Source organism: Rhinoderma darwinii, chromosome 11, assembly GCF_050947455.1.
Source record: "Rhinoderma darwinii isolate aRhiDar2 chromosome 11, aRhiDar2.hap1, whole genome shotgun sequence".
Classification (NCBI taxonomy): Eukaryota; Metazoa; Chordata; class Amphibia; order Anura; family Rhinodermatidae; genus Rhinoderma; species Rhinoderma darwinii.
Window position 1 is genome coordinate 75,893,334 of NC_134697.1, and position 22,818 is coordinate 75,916,151.

General features: G+C 40.0%; 1 protein-coding gene across 4 annotated transcripts in view; it reads right to left on the reverse strand.

Moving 5' to 3' along the window:
- Positions 1–22,818, reverse strand: part of OGDHL (oxoglutarate dehydrogenase L) — a 118,672-nt gene that overhangs the window by 21,606 nt on the left and 74,248 nt on the right. For all 4 annotated transcript variants that reach the window (XM_075841749.1, XM_075841752.1, XM_075841750.1 and 1 more), the window contains 2 exons: positions 15,790–15,940; positions 11,882–12,009 (listed from right to left, as the gene is read on the reverse strand). In XM_075841749.1, coding sequence (XP_075697864.1) covers positions 11,882–12,009; positions 15,790–15,940 — 279 coding nt within the window. The remainder of the gene's footprint in view (positions 1–11,881; positions 12,010–15,789; positions 15,941–22,818) is intronic.

Below are 22,818 nucleotides of genomic sequence, written 5' to 3' on the forward strand. Positions count from 1 at the left end.
AGTGATATGAAGGCGAGTGTGAAAGAGACAATAGTGGGTGAAGACTGTGAGGAGGTTGAAACCTTGTGGGTGGAACTAGAAAGGGAGGTAAACACTGAAAAAATTACTTTTGGTGTAATCTATAGACCCCCCAATATAACTGAGGAGATGGAAGTTCAGCTATATAAACAGATGGAGCGGGCTGCACAGGCGGGTACTGTAGTGATAATGGGAGATTTTAATTTCCGGGATATTAATTGGTGTCATGGTTCGGCTTCAACTGCAAAGGGGAGACATTTCCTCAACCTGTTGCAGGAAAATTTTATGGGCCAGTTTGTGGAAGACCCGACTAGAGGTGAAGCTCTGTTGGATCTGGTCATTTCTAATAATGCAGATCTTGTTGGGAATGTCAATGTTCGTGAAAACCTCGGTAACAGTGATCACAATATAGTTACATTTTACCTATACTGTAAAAAACAAACGCAGGCTGGGAGGGCAAAAACATTTAATTTTAAGAAAGCCAATTTCCCCAGGATGAGGGCTGCAATTCAGGATATGGACTGGGAAGAACTAATGTCAAATAATGGAACAAATGATAAATGGGAGATTTTCAAATCTACTTTGAGTTATTATAGTGCAAAATTTATTCCTACAGGTAATAAGTATAAACGACTCAAATTAAACCCCACATGGCTTACACCTTCTGTGAAAGGGGCAATACATGACAAAAAAAGGGCATTTAAAAAATACAAATCTGAGGGTACAGCTGTAGCCTTTGTAAAATATAAAGAGCTTAATAAAATCTGTAAAAATGTAATAAAATTAGCAAAAATACAAAATGAAAGGCTGGTGGCCAAGGATAGTAAAACAAATCCTAAAAAATTCTTCAAGCATATAAATGCAAAAAAGCCAAGGTCTGAACATGTAGGACCCCTAGATAATGGTAATGGGGAGTTGATCACAGGGGATCAAGAGAAGGCAGAGTTACTAAATGGGTTCTTTAGCTCTGTATATACAACTGAAGAAAGAGCAGCTGATGTAGCCGGTGCCAGTGCTGTTAATATATCAGTTGATATACTGAATTGGATGAATGTAGAGATGGTCCAAGCTAAATTAAATAAAATAAATGTGCACAAAGCCCCGGGACCAGATGGGTTACACCCTAGAATTCTTAAAGAGCTTAGTTCAGTTATTTCTGTCCCCCTTTTCATAATATTCAGAGAATCTCTAGTGACTGGTATAGTGCCAAGGGACTGGCGCAGGGCATATGTGGTGCCTATTTTCAAAAAGGGCTCTAGGTCTTCCCCGGGTAATTATAGACCAGTAAGCTTAACATCCATCGTGGGGAAAATGTTTGAGGGGCTATTGAGGGACTATATACAGGATTATGTGACAATAAATAGCATTATAAGTGACAGCCAGCACGGTTTTACTAAGGACAGAAGTTGTCAAACTAACCTAATCTGTTTTTATGAAGAGGTGAGCAGAAGTCTAGACAGAGGGGCCGCTGTGGATTTAGTGTTTTTGGACTTTGCAAAGGCATTTGACACTGTCCCTCATAGACATCTAATGGGTAAATTAAGGACTATAGGTTTAGAAAATATAGTTTGTAATTGGATTGAGAATTGGCTCAAGGACCGTATCCAGAGAGTTGTGGTCAATGATTCCTTCTCTGAATGGTCACCGGTTATAAGTGGTGTACCCCAGGGTTCAGTGCTGGGACCACTATTATTCAACTTATTTATTAATGATATAGAGGAAGGGATTAATAGCACTATTTCTATTTTTGCAGATGACACCAAGCTATGTAATATAGTTCAGACTATGGAAGATGTTTGTGAATTGCAGGCAGATTTAAACAAACTAAGTGTTTGGGCGTCCACTTGGCAGAGGAAGTTTAATTTAGATAAATGTAAAGTTATGCATCTGGGTACCAACAACCTGCATGCATCATATGTCCTAGGGGGCGCTACACTGGCGGATTCACTTGTTGAGAAGGATCTGGGTGTACTTGTAAATCATAAACTCAATAACAGCATGCAGTGTCAATCAGCTGCTTCAAAGGCCAGCAGGATATTGTCGTGTATTAAAAGAGGCATGGACTCGCGGGACAGGGATGTAATATTACCACTTTACAAAGCATTAGTGAGGCCTCATCTAGAATATGCAGTTCAGTTCTGGGCTCCAGTTCATAGAAAGGATGCCCTGGAGTTGGAAAAAATACAAAGAAGAGCAACGAAGCTAATAAGGGGCATGGAGAATTTAAGTTATGAGGAAAGATTGAAAGAATTAAACCTATTTAGCCTTGAAAAAAGACGACTAAGGGGGGACATGATTAACTTATATAAATATATTAATGGCACATACAAAAAATATGGTGATATCCTGTTCCTTGTAAAACCCGCTCAAAAAACAAGGGGGCACTCCCTCCGTCTGGAGTAAAAAAGGTTCAAGCTGCAGAGGCGACAAGGCTTCTTTACAGTAAGAACGGTGAATTTATGGAATAGCCTACCGCAGGAGCTGGTCACAGCAGGGACAGTAGATGGCTTTAAAAAAGGGTTAGATAATTTCCTAGAACAAAAAAATATTAGCTCCTATGTGTAGAAATTTTTCCTTCCCTTTTCCCTTCCCTTGGTTGAACTTGATGGACATGTGTCTTTTTTCAGCCGTACTAACTATGTAACTATGTAATACCAGTATAGTGCAAAAAAAGTGACTCCATTTGGCAAACTACACCCATTGAGGAATTCATCTAGGGGTGTAGTGAGCATTTTGACCCCACAGGTGTCTCATATATTTTATTAGAAATGGGCAGTGAAAATGAAAAATTACATTATTTTCCAATAAGATGCAGGACTGGTTCAAAATCTTTCATTTTCTCATCAAATAAAGGAGAAAAAGCACCGTAACATTTGTAAAGCAACTTCTTCAGAGTACGGAAATACCCCACATGTGGTCATAAACTGCTATTTGGACACACAGCAAGGCTCTAAAGGGAAGGAGCGCCATTTAGTATTTGGAGTGGAGATTTTACAAGATTCATTTTTTGACACCATGTTGCATTGAGCTATAGTACCAGTACAGTGGAACCCCTGATAAATTACCCCGTTTTGGAAACTAGATCCCTCAAAGAATTGATCTAGGGGTGTAGTGAGCATTTTGACCGCACAAGTGTTTTGCAAAAATGAGTAAACAATAGATGTTGCAGATTGAAAATTGCTGTTTTCCACAGATATGCCATTTCAGTGCCCAATGTGTTGTGCCCAGCTTGTACCACCGTAGACACACATCCCATAAATTGTTAAGCGGGTTCTCCAGAATACAGTAATACCCCATATGTGGTCATAAATTGCCGTTTGTGTACACGGCCAGGCTCAGTTGGACCACCATTTGGCTTTTGAAGCGCAGATTTTGCCTGGTGTTTTAGCGGTATTTTATCTTATAATGTGGGGGCATATGTAAGCTGGGCAGAGTACATCAGGGCATATGTAAGCTGGGCGGAGTACATCAGGGTATATGTAAGCTGGGCGGAGTACATCAGGGTATATGTAAGCTGGGCAGAGTACATCAGGGTATATGTAAGCTGTGCGGAGTACATCAGGATATATGTAAGCTGTGCGGAGTACATCAGGGTATATGTAAGCTGTGCGGAGTACATCAGGGTATATGTAAGCTGTGCGGAGTACATCAGGGTATATGTAAGCTGTGCGGAGTACATCAGGGTATATGTAAGCTGTGAGGAGTACATCAGGGTATATGTAATCTGTGAGGAGTATATCAGGGTATATGTAAGCTGTGAGGAGTACATCAGGGTATATGTAAGCTGGGCGGAGTACATCAGGATATATGTAAACTCGGCGGAGTACATCAGGATATATGTAAACTCGGAGGAGTACATCAGCGTGTATATATATAAGCTGGGCGGAGTACATCAGGGTATATGTAATCTGTGCGGAGTACATCAGGATATATGTAAACTCGGCGGAGTACATCAGCGTGTATATATATATAAGCTGGGCGGAGTGCATCAGGTCATAATAGGATGATGTAATAATGGGGAGAATGAATTATCCATGGATTGGTGTTGCTTTGAACCAATCCTTTATGCACAGGCCGGGTTTATTGGGTTTTATACAAAATATCTGCGCTCACTTATTGCCTAATCTTTGACTTCTTCACTAGCCCTATAAGCCGCACAAGGCCCTAAAGTTTCCTCATCACCGCTGCGTCCACGGGGTCCACCAGGGGGGTCCAGCAAATGATGATGTGAGGTGTTTAGCGAAATTCTACTGGACCTAAAAATGAGTCTGGGCCGTCATTTAGAATCATTTTGCATCATTGCGTTTTGAGAGTCATAACGTGTTATTTTTCCGTTACGGCGTGTGTGAGGGCGCGTTTTTTGTAGAACGAGCTGTAATTTTTATTGGTTCCATTTTGGGGGACATGAGATTTTTTTATCACTATTTATTCCATTTTTTGGGAGATGAGGAAACCAAAAAACAGCCATTCCAGCACGTTTCTTTTTTGTTTGTTTTTTTACAGTGTTCACCGTGCAGTATAAACAACATGTTAACTTTATTCTGCGGGTCGTTACGATTACAGCGACACCAAATTTATATCGTTTTTTTACGTTTCACTGCGTTCCCACAATAAAAATACTCTTTTCTAAAAAAATCATGTTTTAGTGTCGCCATTTTCTGACAGCCATAACTTTTTCATTTTTTAGTTGATATCGCTGCGGGAGGGCTTGTTTTATGCGTGGCGAACTGTAGTTTCTATTGGTACCATTTTGCGTTACTTGCAACTTTTTGATCACTTTTTATTAAAAAAAATTTGAGAAAAGATGACCAAAAAATAAAATACTGTCATTGTTTTTTACTAAAAAATTTTACGGTGTTCACCGTGCGGTAAAAATAATGTGATATTTTTATAGGTCAGGCCGTTCTGAACGCGGCGATACCTATTATGTATAGTTTTTTTCATATTTTCATTTTTTTTTCTAATAATAAAGGAGTTGATCAGGGAAACAGGGCAAGTGTTGTTTTTATTATTTATTTATTAATTTATTTATTTCACATTTTTCACTTTTTCTTTTACACTGACCTGGGGACTTGAAGATCTGGTCTTCTGATCCCCGCTATGATGCACTGCACTACTTATGTAGTGCAGTGCATCGTAACTGTCATTTTTCATTTGACAGTTCGCCGATTAGGTCCTGCCTCGGGCAGGACCTAATAGGCTACCGTACCTTGGCAACCAGGAAGCCTAGTAACGGCTTCCTGGTTGCCATAGCAACAATCGCCACCCACGATCCATCGCGGGGAGGCCCGGGGGGTACAGAGGGAGCTCCCTCCCTCTGTAAACCACTTCAATGTGGCGGACGTCATTGAAAGCCGCATTGAAGGGGTTAAATGGCTGCGATCGGCGGTAACAGCCATCGCAGCCATTGCAGCGGCATGTCAGCTGTGTATAACAGCTGACAGCCGCTGCAGATAAAGCGCGCACAGCTCCTGTACGCCCGAGTGCGGGAAATCACTTGGAATTTGGACGTACAGTTACGCCCAATCGCGGGAAGGGGTTAATCTATATAGTAAATGTATAAGAAAATAATTAGCAGGTATGCTACTAATATTCTAGTTCCCTCGCTATGCATGCAATCTATTGAGAGGATGACTGCAGTGTCCTTTACTGAAATGTTTGTCCCCATTACCACTATTATAGCTCATATACACCAATTAGCCATAACATTACAACCACCATATTGTGTAGGTTGCCTCCTGCCACAAAACAGCTCTGAAACATCAAGGAAAGAAGACCTCTGTAAGTGCACTGTGGTGTCCGGCACCAAGAAGTTAGCAGCAGATCCTTTAAGTCCTGTAAGCTGCAAGGTGGGACCTCCATGGATCGGACTACTTTTTCCAGCACATCCCACAAATGCTCGACCAGATTGAGATCTTGGGAATTTGGAGGTATATCCAACACCTTAAACTCTTTGTCATGTTCCTCAAACCATTCCAGAAGACATTTTGCAGTGTGGCAGGGCGCATTATCCTGCTGAAAGAGGCCACTGACGTCAGCGAATACCATGGTCATGTAGGGTTGTACTTGTTCTACAATAATACGTAGGCGGTATGTTTGTAAAGTACCATCCACATAAATGCCAGGACCCAATGTTTACCAGCAGAAAATTGCCCAGAGTATCACATTGACTCGTCCTGCTAGCCTTCTTCTTCCCATAGTGCATCCTAGTACCATCTCTTTCCCAGGTAAGTAACACACACCTGACCATCCACATGATCTAAAAGAAACCGTGATTAAGCAGACCAGGGCATCTTCTTCCTTTGCTCCATGGTCAAGTTCGGTTGCTCAGATTCCCATTGTATGCTCAGATTTCCATTTCGATGGTGGACGGGGTCAGCCTGGGCACATTGATTGGACTGCAGCTACGCAGCACCAAACGCAGCGCCTTTCCATCATAACCAGCATTAACTTTGTCAGCAATTTGTGCTACAGTACATCTTCAGTAGGATCGAGCTTTCATTCACTCCTCACGCGCAGCAATGATCTTTAAGATCCCATAACCCTGTGGTTGGTTTACCGGCTATCCTTCCTTGGACCTTTTTTGGTAGGTTCTAACCACGGCATACCAGGAATACCCCCACAAAAGACCTGCTCTGACCCAGTCTTCTAACCATCACAATCTGGCCCTAGTCAAAGTCAAACACATCGATACACTTGCCCATTTTTCCTGATTCCAAAAATGTACTTCAAGAACTGACTTCACTTGCTGCCGAATATATCCCAACATTTGACAGGTGGCATTGTAACGAGATAATCCAAGTTATTCACTTTACCGGTATATGTAAGCTGGGCGGAGTACATCAGGATATATGTAAACTCGGCGGAGTACATCAGGATATATGTAAACTCGGAGGAGTACATCAGCGTGTATATATATAAGCTGGGCGGAGTACATCAGGGTATATGTAATCTGTGCGGAGTACATCAGGATATATGTAAACTCGGCGGAGTACATCAGCGTGTATATATATAAGCTGGGCGGAGTGCATCAGGTCATAATAGGATGATGTAATAATGGGGAGAATGAATTATCCATGGATTGGTGTTGCTTTGAACCAATCCTTTATGCACAGGCCGGGTTTATTGGGTTTTATACAAAATATCTGCGCTCACTTATTGCCTAATCTTTGACTTCTTCACTAGCCCTATAAGCCGCACAAGGCCCTAAAGTTTCCTCATCACCGCTGCGTCCACGGGGTCCACCAGGGGGGTCCAGCAAATGATGATGTGAGGTGTTTAGCGAAATTCTACTGGACCTAAAAATGAGTCTGGGCCGTCATTTAGAATCATTTTGTATCATTGCGTTTTGAGAGTCATAACGTGTTATTTTTCCGTTACGGCGTGTGTGAGGGCGCGTTTTTTGTAGAACGAGCTGTAATTTTTATTGGTTCCATTTTGGGGGACATGAGATTTTTTTATCACTATTTATTCCATTTTTTGGGAGATGAGGAAACCAAAAAACAGCCATTCCAGCACGTTTCTTTTTTGTTTGTTTTTTTACAGTGTTCACCGTGCAGTATAAACAACATGTTAACTTTATTCTGCGGGGCGATACGATTACAGCGACACCAAATTTATATCGTTTTTTTACGTTTCACTGCGTTCCCACAATAAAAATACTCTTTTCTAAAAAAATCATGTTTTAGTGTCGCCATTTTCTGACAGCCATAACTTTTTCATTTTTTAGTTGATATCGCTGCGGGAGGGCTTGTTTTATGCGTGGCGAACTGTAGTTTCTATTGGTACCATTTTGCGTTACTTGCAACTTTTTGATCACTTTTTATTAAAAAAAATTTGAGAAAAGATGACCAAAAAATAAAATACTGTCATTGTTTTTTACTAAAAAATTTTACGGTGTTCACCGTGCGGTAAAAATAATGTGATATTTTTATAGGTCAGGCCGTTCTGAACGCGGCGATACCTATTATGTATAGTTTTTTTCATATTTTCATTTTTTTTCTAATAATAAAGGAGTTGATCAGGGAAACAGGGCAAGTGTTGTTTTTATTATTTATTTATTAATTTATTTATTTCTTTCACATTTTTCACTTTTTCTTTTACACTGACCTGGGGACTTGAAGATCTGGTCTTCTGATCCCCGCTATGATGCACTGCACTACTTATGTAGTGCAGTGCATCGTAACTGTCATTTTTCATTTGACAGTTCGCCGATTAGGTCCTGCCTCGGGCAGGACCTAATAGGCTACCGTACCTTGGCAACCAGGAAGCCTAGTAACGGCTTCCTGGTTGCCATAGCAACAATCGCCACCCACGATCCATCGCGGGGAGGCCCGGGGGGTACAGAGGGAGCTCCCTCCACCGGTCTGTGGTTTTAATGTTATGGGTGATTGGTGTATCAGTTATGAGAACCTCAAGACACTTAAGGACATGTATGTGATATTAGTTTAAACAATATACATGTGTAGGTCTAAGGCCCTGTTCACACGTAGTTTTTTTGACAAGTTTTTTGGAGCGGAAACCGCTCCGCAAAACCGGCCCGAAAATTCCTCCCATTGATTTCAATGGGAGGCGGATGAGTTTTTTTTACCGCGAGCGGAAAAAACCACGTCGCGGTAAAAAGAAGCGACATGACCTATCTTAAGGCGGTTTCCGCCTCCAAAACCCCATTTCAATCAGTCAGAAACGGGGGGAAAAAAAAAACGCCTCGACGAGTGTTTTGACAAACCACTGTGCAAAAAACGTCGAGCAGTTTTTGCAGGAGGAATTTTCCTCTTGCAAAAAAAACTCTGTGTGAACACAGCCTAATGCTCCTTTAGTTGGTGGTATTTAGTGTATGAAGAGCCACCTTTAGACAATATATTGTAGTACATTCTTTATTCGAAGGACTTTCAGCCATCAGTGAACCTTGAAAATGGTAGCCATGTAGTCCATTTTATATGACTGCAGGCCCTTCTTGGACACCCTATAGTTCAAACACAATTATATAAAAAGAATAAATAAGCTTTCCACAAGGCCCAGTAACATTCTAGCGCAGTATAAGACAATAATTATGTTTATCGGGTAGAAATGACTACTTTTAGGAAAACAGTAGAGCTCGAGAACTACATTAAAACAAGCTTTGAGTCTGACAGACAGAGACCTACTAGCTGGTCTCAATTACCATCTTCAGCTTACAATGGAAGACAAAAAGGTAGTCAAAATAAAGGATTCCAATTTTGGGAGATAAAGATTTCATACATTTATTTGCAGTCTAGACCTTCTGTTATTTTTCATATATGTTTATAAGCAATGCAGAATTTTATCATGAACTTTCCAGAGTATACAAACTGAAATTTCCCCTGGCAGCTCTTAATCCAAGTCTAATTTTATCTTCAACATTATGAGCCCATTTGTGGTGATTGGGAGATATGGCTGAGAAACTTGCAATATAACTCATTTGTTTAGGATTTTTTGCACATATGTTGCTCTTTATTGAGGCACAGTAATAAATGTAAACCTTTCAAGGTGATCATTTGGTCTCTTGTTTGAAAAAAAATAAAAAAAGCTTAAGGGTTAAATTATTATATAATTATTATATTCTAACTGCAATCAATATACATTAAGATGTTTTCCTAACAAATCGGCTACAATTTGTATTCTTGATTGACTAAAGCCATGTTTTTTTGAAAATATGCGGCTTAAATTTGGATTTCCGCTGTGGATTGGCAGGCAGATCCACGTGTGAATAAGCGCCATTGTAACTTAATGGAGCAAATCTGTGGCTTTTCAGCAGAATCCGGAGCAATAAAGAAATCTGCATCCCGTTCATTATTCTGCGTGGATATTTTCCTGAACATAGTAATGGGGCTTATAATACCCTATTCATACACATATGGCAGAATATTAGCGGATTCTTTCACAGAATCAATGTCTAAATCGTAATCATCAGCGTGTGAACATAGGCCATGGCTCCCTCCACACCAGCATCAGGGCTTCTGTTTAGAATGGAGTTCTGACGGGTTATTTTTTTGAATGATAACTGGCGAATCCATTGAATTTCGGTATTTTTGACAGTAGGAGTGGTGCTGCAGACTGACAAAATGTAAATGTTGATTTTTTTTTATTGGCGGTCTCATGCTAAACTACTTGTCAACTCTTGGGCAAGGAAATCTCTTGGAGTATTGCTAAAATAAAGGTTTGATTTCTTGAGCAAAAAAATATTAATTTTATCGTGCAAACACCGTAAAACGTAAAAAACGTATATACATATGGTATCGCTGTAATCGTATCGACCCGCAGAATAAATGAAAGATGTCATTTATAGCGCTTTATGAACGCCGTAGGAAAAAAAAAAAAAAAGAATAAAAACAAACAATAGAAGTTTTCATGGCCTAATTACACTAAATTCAGTAAAAAACCTATGGGATCAAAATGCTCACTGTACTCCTAGATAAATTATTTTTAGGGCTGTAGCTTCCCAAATGGGGTCACTTCTGGGGGGTGTCCACTGATTTGGTCCCGCAGGGGCTTTGCAAATGCGACATGACACCCAAAAACCAATCCAGCAAACTTGAGCTCCAAAAGCCAAATTGCGCTCCTTCGCTTTTTATTACCACATATGGGGCATTACCGTAATCAGAAGAAATTGCTTTAGAAATCTTGGGTGGCTTTTTCTTCTTTATTCCTTGTAAAAATTGATAATTTCTAAGTTTTATTAGAAAAAAATATGATTTAAATTTTTACTGACGAATTCCACTAAATTGAGCAAAAAAACTGTGGGGTTAAAATGCTCACTACACCCCTAGATAAATTCCTTGACGGGTATAGTTTGCCAAATGGTGTTTTTTTGGGGGTATTTCCACTGTTTTGGCCCCACAAGACCTGTTCAAACCTGACATGGTGCCTAAAATATATTCTAATAAAAAGAGGCCCCAAAATCCTTTAGGTGCTCCTTTGCTTCTGAGGCCGGTGCTTCAGTCCCTTAGCAGATTAGGGCCACATGTGGGATATTTCTAAAAACTGCAGAATCTGGGCAATAAATATTGAGTTGCGTTTCTCTGGTAAAACCTTTTGTGTTACAGAAAAAAATTGATTAAAATGGATTTTCTGACAAAAAAAAGAAATTTGTAAATTTCCCCTTTGCTTGAATTCCTGTGAAACACCTAAAGGGTTAAGAAACTTTCTAAATACGGGTTTCTAATATATAAGGCCCTCAAAGCCACTTCAGAACTAAACTGGTACCTATAAAAATAGGTTTTGGAAATTTTCTTGAAAATGTAAGAAATTGCTGCTAAAGTTCTCAGCCTTGTAACGTCCTAGAAAAAAAAAGGATATTCAAAAAATTATGCAAACATAAAGTAGACATATGGGAAATGTTAATAAGTAACTATTTTGTGTGATATTGCTATCTGTTTTACAAGCAGAAACATTTAAATTTAGAAAAATGCTAATTTTTGCAAATTTTCTCTAAAGTTTGGTGTTTTTCACAAACAAATACAAAATTTATTGATCACATTTTTCCACTAACGTAAAGTACAATATGTCACGAGAAAACAATCTCAGAATCACTTGGATAGGTAAAAGCATTCCCAAGTTATTACCACATAAAATTACACGTCAGAATTGAAAAAAAATCGGCTGCGTCCACAAGGCCAAAACAGGCTCCGTCGTGAAAGGGGTTAAAGAAGAACATATAAAACATCAACAAAATAATGAAACACATTTGTCTGTAGGATTCAGCCATATATGTCCAACTTTACACCAACAAAAGGCATAAAATACTAGTTTTTACTACATAGAAGTTTCTTTAAATTTTAAACGTACTGAAAATGCATTTTTCTGAATAACTTTTGGTCAAGCTGGGCCATCTGGTTTGACTTACCTAGGACTCCATACTCGGAGAGAGAGCTGTTACATACAGTGTATGGAGCTTGGTCTGGCCAGAGATGATTCATTGGAACGCAGGTTCGACGGTCAACATCTTGGTCATGTAAAACATGGTGACGATGGCTTTCAGGGAAGAAAACAATTACTTTACTTAACCTTATTGACATCATTTGAAGCAATTTTTGGCTCAGTGTTGACGTGCTTTCCATTCTGATGACATAGTGGCCAATTTCAGCCTGCAGAAGTGCTCCACTGAATGCTGTATTACAGAGGTGTGCTTTCTAAGGGTGTATTCACACAGTGCGGTTTTGCCGCAGTTTTTTGCCTCACAACCAGAAAAGGCACCAAAAAAAATGCATGCGTTTTTACCGCAATTTGCCTGGATTTTTCCTGCAAGGCAAAAAACACTGCAAAACCGCACCATGTGAATACACCCTTAGAAGCCTCTATAATATGGTGCTTAGGGCATAACGCTTGAGCCTAACAAATTATAGGGTAACTATACTAATATTGCTAAACATTGTCTGCTCATTATGAACAAAAATACCACGGCACTAAGGGGCTAATAAAATGTGCGGTTATCTTTGATAAAAAAACATTACAATTTCAGTAGAGAAAATTATTATCATTTTTATATGGACTAAAAACTGAATAGCTGAAAAAACTAAACGTCTCGTTTATGAAATCCTGGAGCTCGTGGTTTTTTGAGATAGTTGGTGCTGAGGGAAAGTTGGGTGATAATGTTGGTCAGGATTCTGAATATTAAGGGGTTGAAAGAGGCTTACAAAAACATGACAAACAAAATGACACAAAGGCAATATATGAGATAATAAAGAAGATATTTGCGTAAATTCATTTTCTGATTAGATAGGTAGACTGTAGTAAACCAACTTTTGTCGCACAACAAAGAATATGTACCGTTACGGCAATCTTTTTTTATGATAGTTACGAGCATATTTTTCTTAGGGTTTGTTCACACTGATTTTATTGCAGGCAGATTTTGCCCTGCCTGCACTTTTTGCCATTTTTTTTCGGCCACGGCCATTGAACACCACGGGCTTTCTCTGCTTTTCATTGATTTTAATGGGAGGTCAGAGACGGAACCGTGGGAAGATAGAGCATGTCGCTTTTTTTTCCCACGAGCGTTTTCTTCCGCTCGCAGGAATTGTGTAATTAAAATGTATACAATTGTCCACTATACTTTCTGCATTAATTCCTCATGATTTTCAATATATCTGCTTATTGTTATTCAGTGGGAAAATTTATGGTTTACTTGCACCGCATAAAATTCTGTCCATGGTCATGTGATAAAAAGCTTTCGTCTTAAGGCCATGCCTGATGATGAAGCAGGGGTCACCTGCGAAACGTAGAGCTCCTGGTTCTACTTATTGCATCAGTCTTTTGACTAAATCTTTTTATAAATGTTTATCCTGCTAATTTTAAATAAAAAGAGAAAAAGTAACTTTTTGACCCAACAGTGAGGGCAGGTCTGTTACTTTTTCACGGACATACAATGTCCGACTGATCTATACGATCACTTCACCAGCACGACCTGTGATGCCACAGGACTTATGGGGGACTATTAACAGACCACAGACAGGGAGGATGATCCCAGGTCCCACAACGGAGGATCACATTTCACCTCATGTGAGAACAGCATTTCTATACTGTACCTTTAAAACTTATATACACTACACAAAGCCACTTTGAACCAAAATCTCTTAGTGAAGAACCAGCCGGTGTAGGGAGGCTTACCTGTCTCTCTAGTGAACCCATAGGTAACTACCCTGTAAGTCAATGTTAAACCAAAAAGCGCCTAGCAATAGGAATATCAGCCAAACCAAAGACACCCTTCTGTAGACAGCACGGTTTTGAAGTTTTTGCTCTGTAGGTTGGCTGGGTAAGATGCCTTAGACACAGCTCTTGGAACGTACCAGTACCAGGGAGCAATATCTGTAAAACTCCCTACACCTTCTAGATCTCTGAAAGAAGAACCAATACCTTCCAAGAGCTGCGCCTAAGGCATCTTACCCAGCCAACCAGTATCCCATTCTGCACCGAAGAGGAGCAAAAACTCAGAAACAGTGCTGTCTAGGGTGTCTTTGGTTTGGCTGATATCCTTAGTTATGTTTTAAGGCTCTTAAATGGATTGGATATTGACCTACTGGGTAGCTCCCTATAGGTGGCACTAGAAAGACTATTTTCTTCCTTCGGGGAGGGGACGGACAATTTGCATTATTGTTGTGCAGGAATTGCTAAGGATTTACATATTGATATAGTGTGTGTACACTGATATTTTTTTCCCCAAACACGAGGTCCTACTATGACGCATTTAAAAACTTGCATGCTATATGGAAATAGCTGTGCCTTTAAAAAAATTACAAATACAGAAATAACAGAGAAGTATAATACATTCCCTAGGAAGTCTATCAAGATTTGAGAGTTTTAATATTTCCATGACCTTTATAAATCCTGCTACAAGTAACAATTATGGTTGCAATTGTTGCTAGGAAAATAAATCTTAATATTGTATTTTGTGACATAAACTACACGGGTTTTCACATTGCAAATACGTCCAGTGAATAAATATAAACTGGAGCCCTATTACAGTTTAACAGGCAGGAGAAGCCGGTATTTCAATAAGCAGCAGTCCAATATTACAAGCATATTGCACGGCCTTTTAAAGTGGCTGGTAGGGATATATTCGAGCTGTGGATATTTCCACTCCACCTCCTCTCTACAGAGGTTGGAGGGTTCATTAATCAGCATTAGAATGGGAAGCAGGGGCACATTATGAAAACAGAGATGACTGAAGCAATTACTGTAATCCATTAACTCCCTGAGTAATGAGTGAGGCTAACTGACTGAATCACACCAATATGTTCAGCTCCGCAAGCACCCAGCCCAAATGGACTATTACACTGATAATACCTATTATGTGTATTACTTGCTCTGGAGCTGCCAGTGTCAGAGTGAAAGCGATGCCCCCCTCCTCAGCTGTAATGTATGTCAGCCACAAATTGCCCTCTCAAACATGTGTGGATTGCTGGCATAATTAAGGGCAGGTGGACGGGTACAGGGTTAAGAGCTCTATAGATCAGACAAATCTGAAAGATTGGATTTGAATTTCATCACATCAATGTAACAAAAAGAAATGGGTTAAACGTGCCCGGACTCCACTGCCATCCAGCGCTTTGGGTGGGTTTAAAACGCTGTGGATACTCATTGCAGTGGGTTCGGAGAATACTATAGGGGACTTATGACTGCAGAAAGTGTGTGTGAATGATGAATGTCCTCCAACATTTTCGCGGTGACTGAAATCATTCTATGGCTCTCCGAAGAATAAGCAGCGAGGAACAATTAATTCCAAGCAACACGTCCTTCAGCCAACTGGTTTATGATGGCTCAGTGCGGCAACATAAATGTTTTTGTCATTTGTCATTTGTCCAGATATAAGATTACAAAAAATTGTGACTCTCAAACAATGTATCAGGAGCCTTCTTAGCCAAATCCTTGAGCAGACCTCTTTACTTCTACAACATCTTCCACCCCCAACAATTCAGATAAGCCTTCCAAGATGATTGAGTCAACACTTACACCCATATACTGTAGATATGGCAGGGGTGATAGTGGTCATATCTTTCATGTGGAGAATAAAATGATGCTTTCCTGATCATCGAACATCTCACAAAGTGTATATTTGTTGCATGCACTTCAAACGACAAGTATTGGTATTCAGTGGCATATCAATGGAACCTGTTCTGTCTAAATAACCGTTGATAGTGGGGTACCTCATTATTGATCTATGCAATTTTCCACAAAACTCCAACAGGAAAACAGAAATAGGAGTTTATTAAAACCTAAAAACAAATATAAATCAGATGTATGGTTAAAAAGAATTACCTAAAGGTTCCCCTCTCCACATCTTGGCCACTTAGTCGGACATGAATTCCTTCTTTTAGCAATGAACCAAATGCCATGTACTCAGCCAATGCCCAATCTACCAGACAACCCCTTGTCATTTCCAATCTGCCCTTCAAGATCCTGGAGAGTCCTGAAAAACAACATTAAATTACTGTCTACTGAGAAAATATATAGTAATTTCTGTGTCAATCATACAGTTTTAAAAAGGGACCTGAAAAAAGTGGTGTTGCTAAGAGGAAGCAAAGAAATGAGCCAATAGCGCACACCTTTTTTTTGGTGCAAAATATTGATGTCAAGTATGCCAGTCAAGAGGTGACGAAGGAGAAAAGAAAAAAAAAATTGTCTAACATGTCTAGCAAGATGCGCCAAATTTCTCATATAGCGTGGTTTTAACCCCCCGGTTTTACTACCTTGGAATTGTAACTTTATTAGACCATTGAAGGACGGTATCTCTTCGGTTTCTCTACTTTAGTGATTACGGAGGATACACACCCTGTGTTTGGATCATATGCCATTTTGAGCAATAACGGAGATCATCTATGCAACGTGTCTTTATTATGGACTCCAAGAAATAAGTCCTCTACACTGCTGGACTCCTATGTATAACTTTGCTATCTCATCTAACTGTAAGCCGTGCAGATCATACTATTATATTGAGAATTTTAAACCTGATGGCAGAAGATGCAGCCAGCAGATCAACAATAAAATGCCCAAAGTCTCTCCTGCAACGCTCCTATGCCAAATAGTTTGTAAGCGTCATATGGAAGTCCTTCAAGTCTGCAACAGTGCCTGCCAATATGCTGGCGTCGCCTACAGCCGGCAGACTTATTCTCCTGGTGGGAGATGGGAACACTAGTAACACTGGAGATACTTTTTAACTATTCCGACTTTACCTCCTTTATGTGGTGTACATTTCTTTTAGTCCATATGAATAAAAGTGCTTTAAAAACACTAGCCTTCTTTTTGGAGCATTGGTATTATTTTATGGTTACATGATTAGGCGCAGTGTCAATATAATAAATGAAATGATGAAGCAGAAGTGTCTTTATACAGTTATTTGGATTAAAGAAGCAAGAGGAGGCAAAGCTGGACCACAAATTTATTTTGCTGGCTACTCCATTTATAATAAACCTCAAATGCTGTGTCCGACACCATTTAGATAAGCATGTCAATTATACCTCATCACTAGTAAAAGGCCACAGCTGTTAAAACGCTCATAAACCCTACACAGTTTATAATTAATAGCAAAAGGAAACCATTCCATTAAATAAACATGTATGGTGATTTCCAATCTATTACTCAATAAGCCTCAGGACATCCCTGCTAAAACCTGAGAGCCGATTTTTATTGCGAAATTTTTTTACAAATTTTCTTGCTACATTCCAACAATATCAGAATTTTATTTCTCAAGAGAACATATGGAATAATACACACTGAATAAGCACTTTATAAGAGACAAACGCTCCCACGATTGGCGCTTCCCTGGATGGAAATTAGACACGTGACCCCGGAGTGCAGCATAAAATCAAGTGATAGTGTTTTCTATGGATCAGTTTCAGCGTGAATTCACATTAGAACGGGAAACTCGAGCGAGCAAATTGCAGCCGAATACAACGCTGGTGTATTAACTAACAGGTTTGAACCCACAACTCGTCGTTCCTTGGCATGGATGGCCAATAATAGCGGACGACCGGTTTGAGTGCCATTGCGGTCTAAAGGAAACCGAAAGGCAAGACTCCAGTGGGCAAAAGAGTGCAAAAATATGATCACGGAGCAGTGGAAAAACTTTGCCTGTTCAGATAAATCCTGATTTCGGTTGCACCATGTTGATGGCAGGATCAGAATTTGGTGCAAGCAGCATGAATTAATGAACCCCCTTCTGTCAAGTGTCAATAGTTCAGGCTGGTGGAGTAATGGTGTGGGGAATGTTTTCGGCCTGGGTCCCCTTATACCTGTAGTTGACGTTTGAACAGTAGGGCTTACCTCAGCATTGTGCTCAACCAAGCTCATCCCTTCATAGCAGCTGTTTAGCCTATGGCAGAAAGACAATTTAGTGGCAACTGCGAGAAGCTAATGTGCCCGCGTGGACCAATATTACTGTAGACCAATTTCAACACCTGGTGGACACTTGGCCACAATGAATTGCTGCGGTTCTGAAGACTAAAGCACGTCCAACATGCTACCAGTTGGGTGTCTCTAATACAGTGGCTATTCAGTGTATGTGCTGACCAATCACTTATGACATGCCCCTTGTATAGAGCGCAGAACTATTTAGAAGAAGAAATATCTATCAATCAGCAAATCAACTGCAACAGTTATATTTCTACTTTTAAAAAGTACATATCATTAAAAAATTATAATATTTAAAGCAGCACACTAGCAATTGTTTTTCCGCCAGTAGACAGTTTACAAACAGGATATTTAAAGATTATTATTTTTTTTATGTAGAAACTCACAAGAAAAATACCAAAAATGTAAAAAGATATAGGTCTATAATAAAAATCTCATTTAAAACAAGCACTCTGGCTATTGTTTTTCACCCCTTTAACGCTTAAAAATGTGATGAAGTGCAAGGTAGTCTGGTTTATTAGCTTACCTGATGCTTACTTTCACAGGTACCACTCCGACCACCCAATTCCTGCAGCATCTATAGGAATTGGAGGTCAGTCTCTCAATGCAAGTCTATGAGACTCACATAGAACCTCATGTCAGGCTTTCACTGCAGGTCTATAAGAGCTTCCGACATGGGAAATCAGAATGGAGATCACGTTGCCCAGAACGGAGCGGGCAACGCATGAAATAAAACTCTGGGTAAGCCGATAGCACCTACTAACGTGTACACCGTCACATTTTCAAACAGAGGGAGGGGGAGCGGAAAAACATAGCTAGAGTGCTTCTTTAAAACTAATTTTTATTATAATCAGATAGCTTTTTACGTTTTTGCTGCTTTTCTTTAAGTTTTTAATGTGACTCTCCACATTAAAAAAAAAAACTTGAAATATTCCAGTTTTAAAACTGGCTGCTAGAATTCACAAAATAGGCTGACGCTTCCCGTTTTCTGCAGCTCACTTATCAGCTTTGCTGTTTAGACGAACAGAGACTAAGCAAAGTCATGTTATTTTCATCAGATGGTGTGCGCGTTAATGATTGCTCTCTAGTGTACTGCTGGAGGATTGGAGAAGGCAGGATAGTAATACTATACACACATTTCCCCGGTCACTCCCTCACTGTTTATGGGGGAGGTCGCTGTACTCCTTCTGGAGACTGTGATAGTCTATGATATTACTCAGGTAATTTTTTCCAGCTGCCATAAAGAACAAACTCTGCTGCACTGTAGATACAGACAATGCAGGAAGGAAGTGTGTGCCTCCAATATGGCCACCCTGGGACATTTACAAAAAAAACAACAAAAAAAACGCTACCCAAAAAAAAAAAACACATTATCTATCTTCTAAAGAATTAGATCCAATTAATGGAAGTAAAATACAATACAAAGAGACAATATGTGACTGGCTATCGACCAGCCTAACACAGAGACAGCAAATATTTTCTGTTTTTTGTCATGTTTCCTAAGAACATCCAGAGCGTCTCACACTAGCACCCCTGTGTACTTTCCCACAAAAGTGATATAGATTCAAAAAATAAATAAATAAATAAATATATATATATATATATATATATATATATATAGCAGATATAAAAAAATGGCGACAGCAGCCTGCAACACTAATGCCACCTAAACCACTAAATATAAATAGATATGCACTAAAGCTAAATCTACCTACAAATAGGGAGGTTCTTAGTGCACATTTTGATCAAAAAGTGTTAGCCCACCTGCCATGACAAGGCGACCTCTGTAAGGTGGGAACCTACGCTGCACATACACCCAGAACTGGGACTAAGCCTACATATATACCTGGGCATGGTAGGATCCAGCATTGAACTAATTAAAATCACCCAGGGCAGAATGGGAGGAGTGCAAGAACAACAAGTGGAGGCAGTCACTAACCCCACATATATGGATCCCATAAACAACAACAATTGAACAGCACATTCCAACTAAATGATACAAAATACGCAGGTGCAAGAACACCTATGACTGCAGATATACAGCAGATATTTTGTTGTTTATGGGATCCATATATGTGGGGTTAGTGACTGCCTCCACTTGTTGTTCTTGCACTCCTCCCATTCTGCCCTGTAGGTAGATTTAGCTTTAGTGCATATCTATTTATATTTAGTGGTTTAGGTGGCATTAGTGTTGCAGGGTGCTGTCGCCATTTTTTTATATCTGCTGTATATCTGCAGTCATAGGTGTTCTTGCACCTGCGTATTTTGTATCATTTAGTTGGAATGTGCCGTTCAATTTTTGATGTTTATGGGATATATATATATATATATATATATATATATATATATATATATATATATATATATATATAATGTCGGACAGCGCAATACTAGAAGACAGAATCAGATGGTTGAATGGAACAAATAGGTGAATCAACAGAAATGAATGGAGAGTCTGAAGCCTTAGTCACACGAACGTGTAATACATCCATGTGATGGCCGTTGGAACAGCGGCCGTCACACAGACCTATATAATTCAATGGGGCAGTTCACGCGGCCATTGTTTCAACGGACCGTGAGAAGGGACCATGAGAAAATGGGACCTGTCCTATTTTTTTGCGCTTCACACATCCCTCCATAGACTCTGATACAGTGGAGGAAATAAGTATTTGATCCCTTGCTGATTTTGTAAGTTTGCCCACTGTCAAAGTCATGAACAGTCTAGAATTTTTAGGCTAGGTTAATTTTACCAGTGAGAGATAGATTATATGAAAAAAAAATAAGAAAATCACATAATCAAAATTATATATATTTATTTGCATTGTGCACAGAGAAATAAGTATTTGATCCCCTACCAACCACTAAGAGTTCAGCCTCCTCCAGACCACTTACACGCTCCAAATCAACTTGGTGCCTGCATTAAAGACAGCTGTCTTACATGGTCACCTTTATAAAAGACTCCTGTCCACAGACTCAATTAATCAGTCTGACTCTAACCTCTACAACATGGGCAAGACCAAAGAACTTTCTAAGGATGTCAGGGACAAGATCATAGACCTGCACAAGGCTGGAATGGGCTACAAAACCATAAGTAAGACGCTGGGTGAGAAGGAGACAACTGTTGGTGCAATAGTAAGAAAATGGAAGACATACAAAATGACTGTCAATCGACATCGATCTGGGGCTCCATGCAAAATCTCACCTCGTGGGGTATCCTTGATCCTGAGGAAGGTGAGAGCTCAGCCGAAAACTACACGGGGGGAACTTGTTAATGATCTCAAGGCAGCTGGGACCACAGTCACCAAGAAAACCATTGGTAACACATTACGCCGTAATGGATTAAAATCCTGCAGTGCCCGCAAGGTCCCCCTGCTCAAGAAGGCACATGTACAGGCCCGTCTGAAGTTTGCAAATGAACATCTGGATGATTCAGAGAGTGATTGGGAGAAGGTGCTGTGGTCAGATGAGACTAAAATTGAGCTCTTTGGCATTAACTCAACTCGCCGTGTTTGGAGGAAGAGAAATGCTGCCTATGACCCAAAGAACACCGTCCCCACTGTCAAACATGGAGGTGGAAACATTATGTTTTGGGGATGTTTCTCTGCTAAGGGCACAGGACTACTTTACCGCATCAATGGGAAAATGGATGGACCATATACCGTCAAATCCTGAGTGACAACCTCATTCCCTCCACCAGGACATTAAAAATGGCTCGTGGCTGGGTCTTCCAGCACGACAATTACCCGAAACATACAGCCAAGGCAACAAAGGAGTGGCTCAAAAAGAAGCACATTAAGGTCATGGAGTGGCCTAGCCAGTCTCCAGACCTTAATCCCATCGAAAACTTATGGAGGGAGCTGAAGATCCGAGTTGCCAAGCGACAGCCTCGAAATCTTAATGATTTACAGATGATCTGCAAAGAGGAGTGGGCCAAAATGCCATCTAACATGTGTGCAAACCTCATCATCAACTACTAAAAATGTCTGACTGCTGTGCGTGCCAACAAGGGTTTTGCCACCAAGTATTAAGTCTTGTTTGCCAAAGGGATCAAATACTTATTTCTCTGTGCACAATGCAAATAAATCTATATAATTTTGACAATGTGCTTTTTTTTTTTTTTTTTTTTATATATAATCTATCTCTCACTGGTAAAATTAACCTAGCCTAAAAATTCTAGACTGTTCATGTCTTTGACAGTGGGCAAACTTACAAAATCAGCAAGGGATCAAATACTTATTTCCTCCACTGTATATGGGGGATGTGTGATAACGCGACCGGCAGCGTACAACACGGATGCACCTCGGACGTTCGCAAAGTTCGTGTGAATCTGGCCTAAGGGCTTGTCCACACGTAACGGAATTGCTGCGTATTTTCCGTCCAGAATTGCGGACTGAAAAAACACAGAAGAACACAGTAGCAGCAAAGTAGGTGACATTTAAGAAATCTCATCCAGACTCTGCGTAAAATTTCTGACCAGAAATTCACCTGTGGTGCGTATTTTTTGGACCGCAGCATGTCAATTTCTGCTACGGAAAGTGGACAGAATTGCTGCGTTTTTCAGAGGATATCCCCGTCTTCCAGCAGTGAAAAAAACGCAGCAAAATACACAGAATTTTCTGCAGTAAAAAAATGCAGGAAATGGTGCGGTTTTTCAGCAGCGGAATGTCTGCTAGTTTTAACGGAAACGCTGCAACAATTCTATTACGTGTGGACGAGTCCTAAAACATAGTGACAAAACTGGACACAAATAAATGAAACATCTTTGTATACATATTAACGATATATGAGTAACTTTGCAAATAGAATGTTTAAGGGTGTGTTCACATCAGCGTCACCCTTCCGTTCATGTGGTCCGTCAGACCTTTCCGTCGGAGGAACCCATGAATGGAAAGACAAACGGAAACCATAGCTTCCGTTTGCATTACCATTGATTGCAAT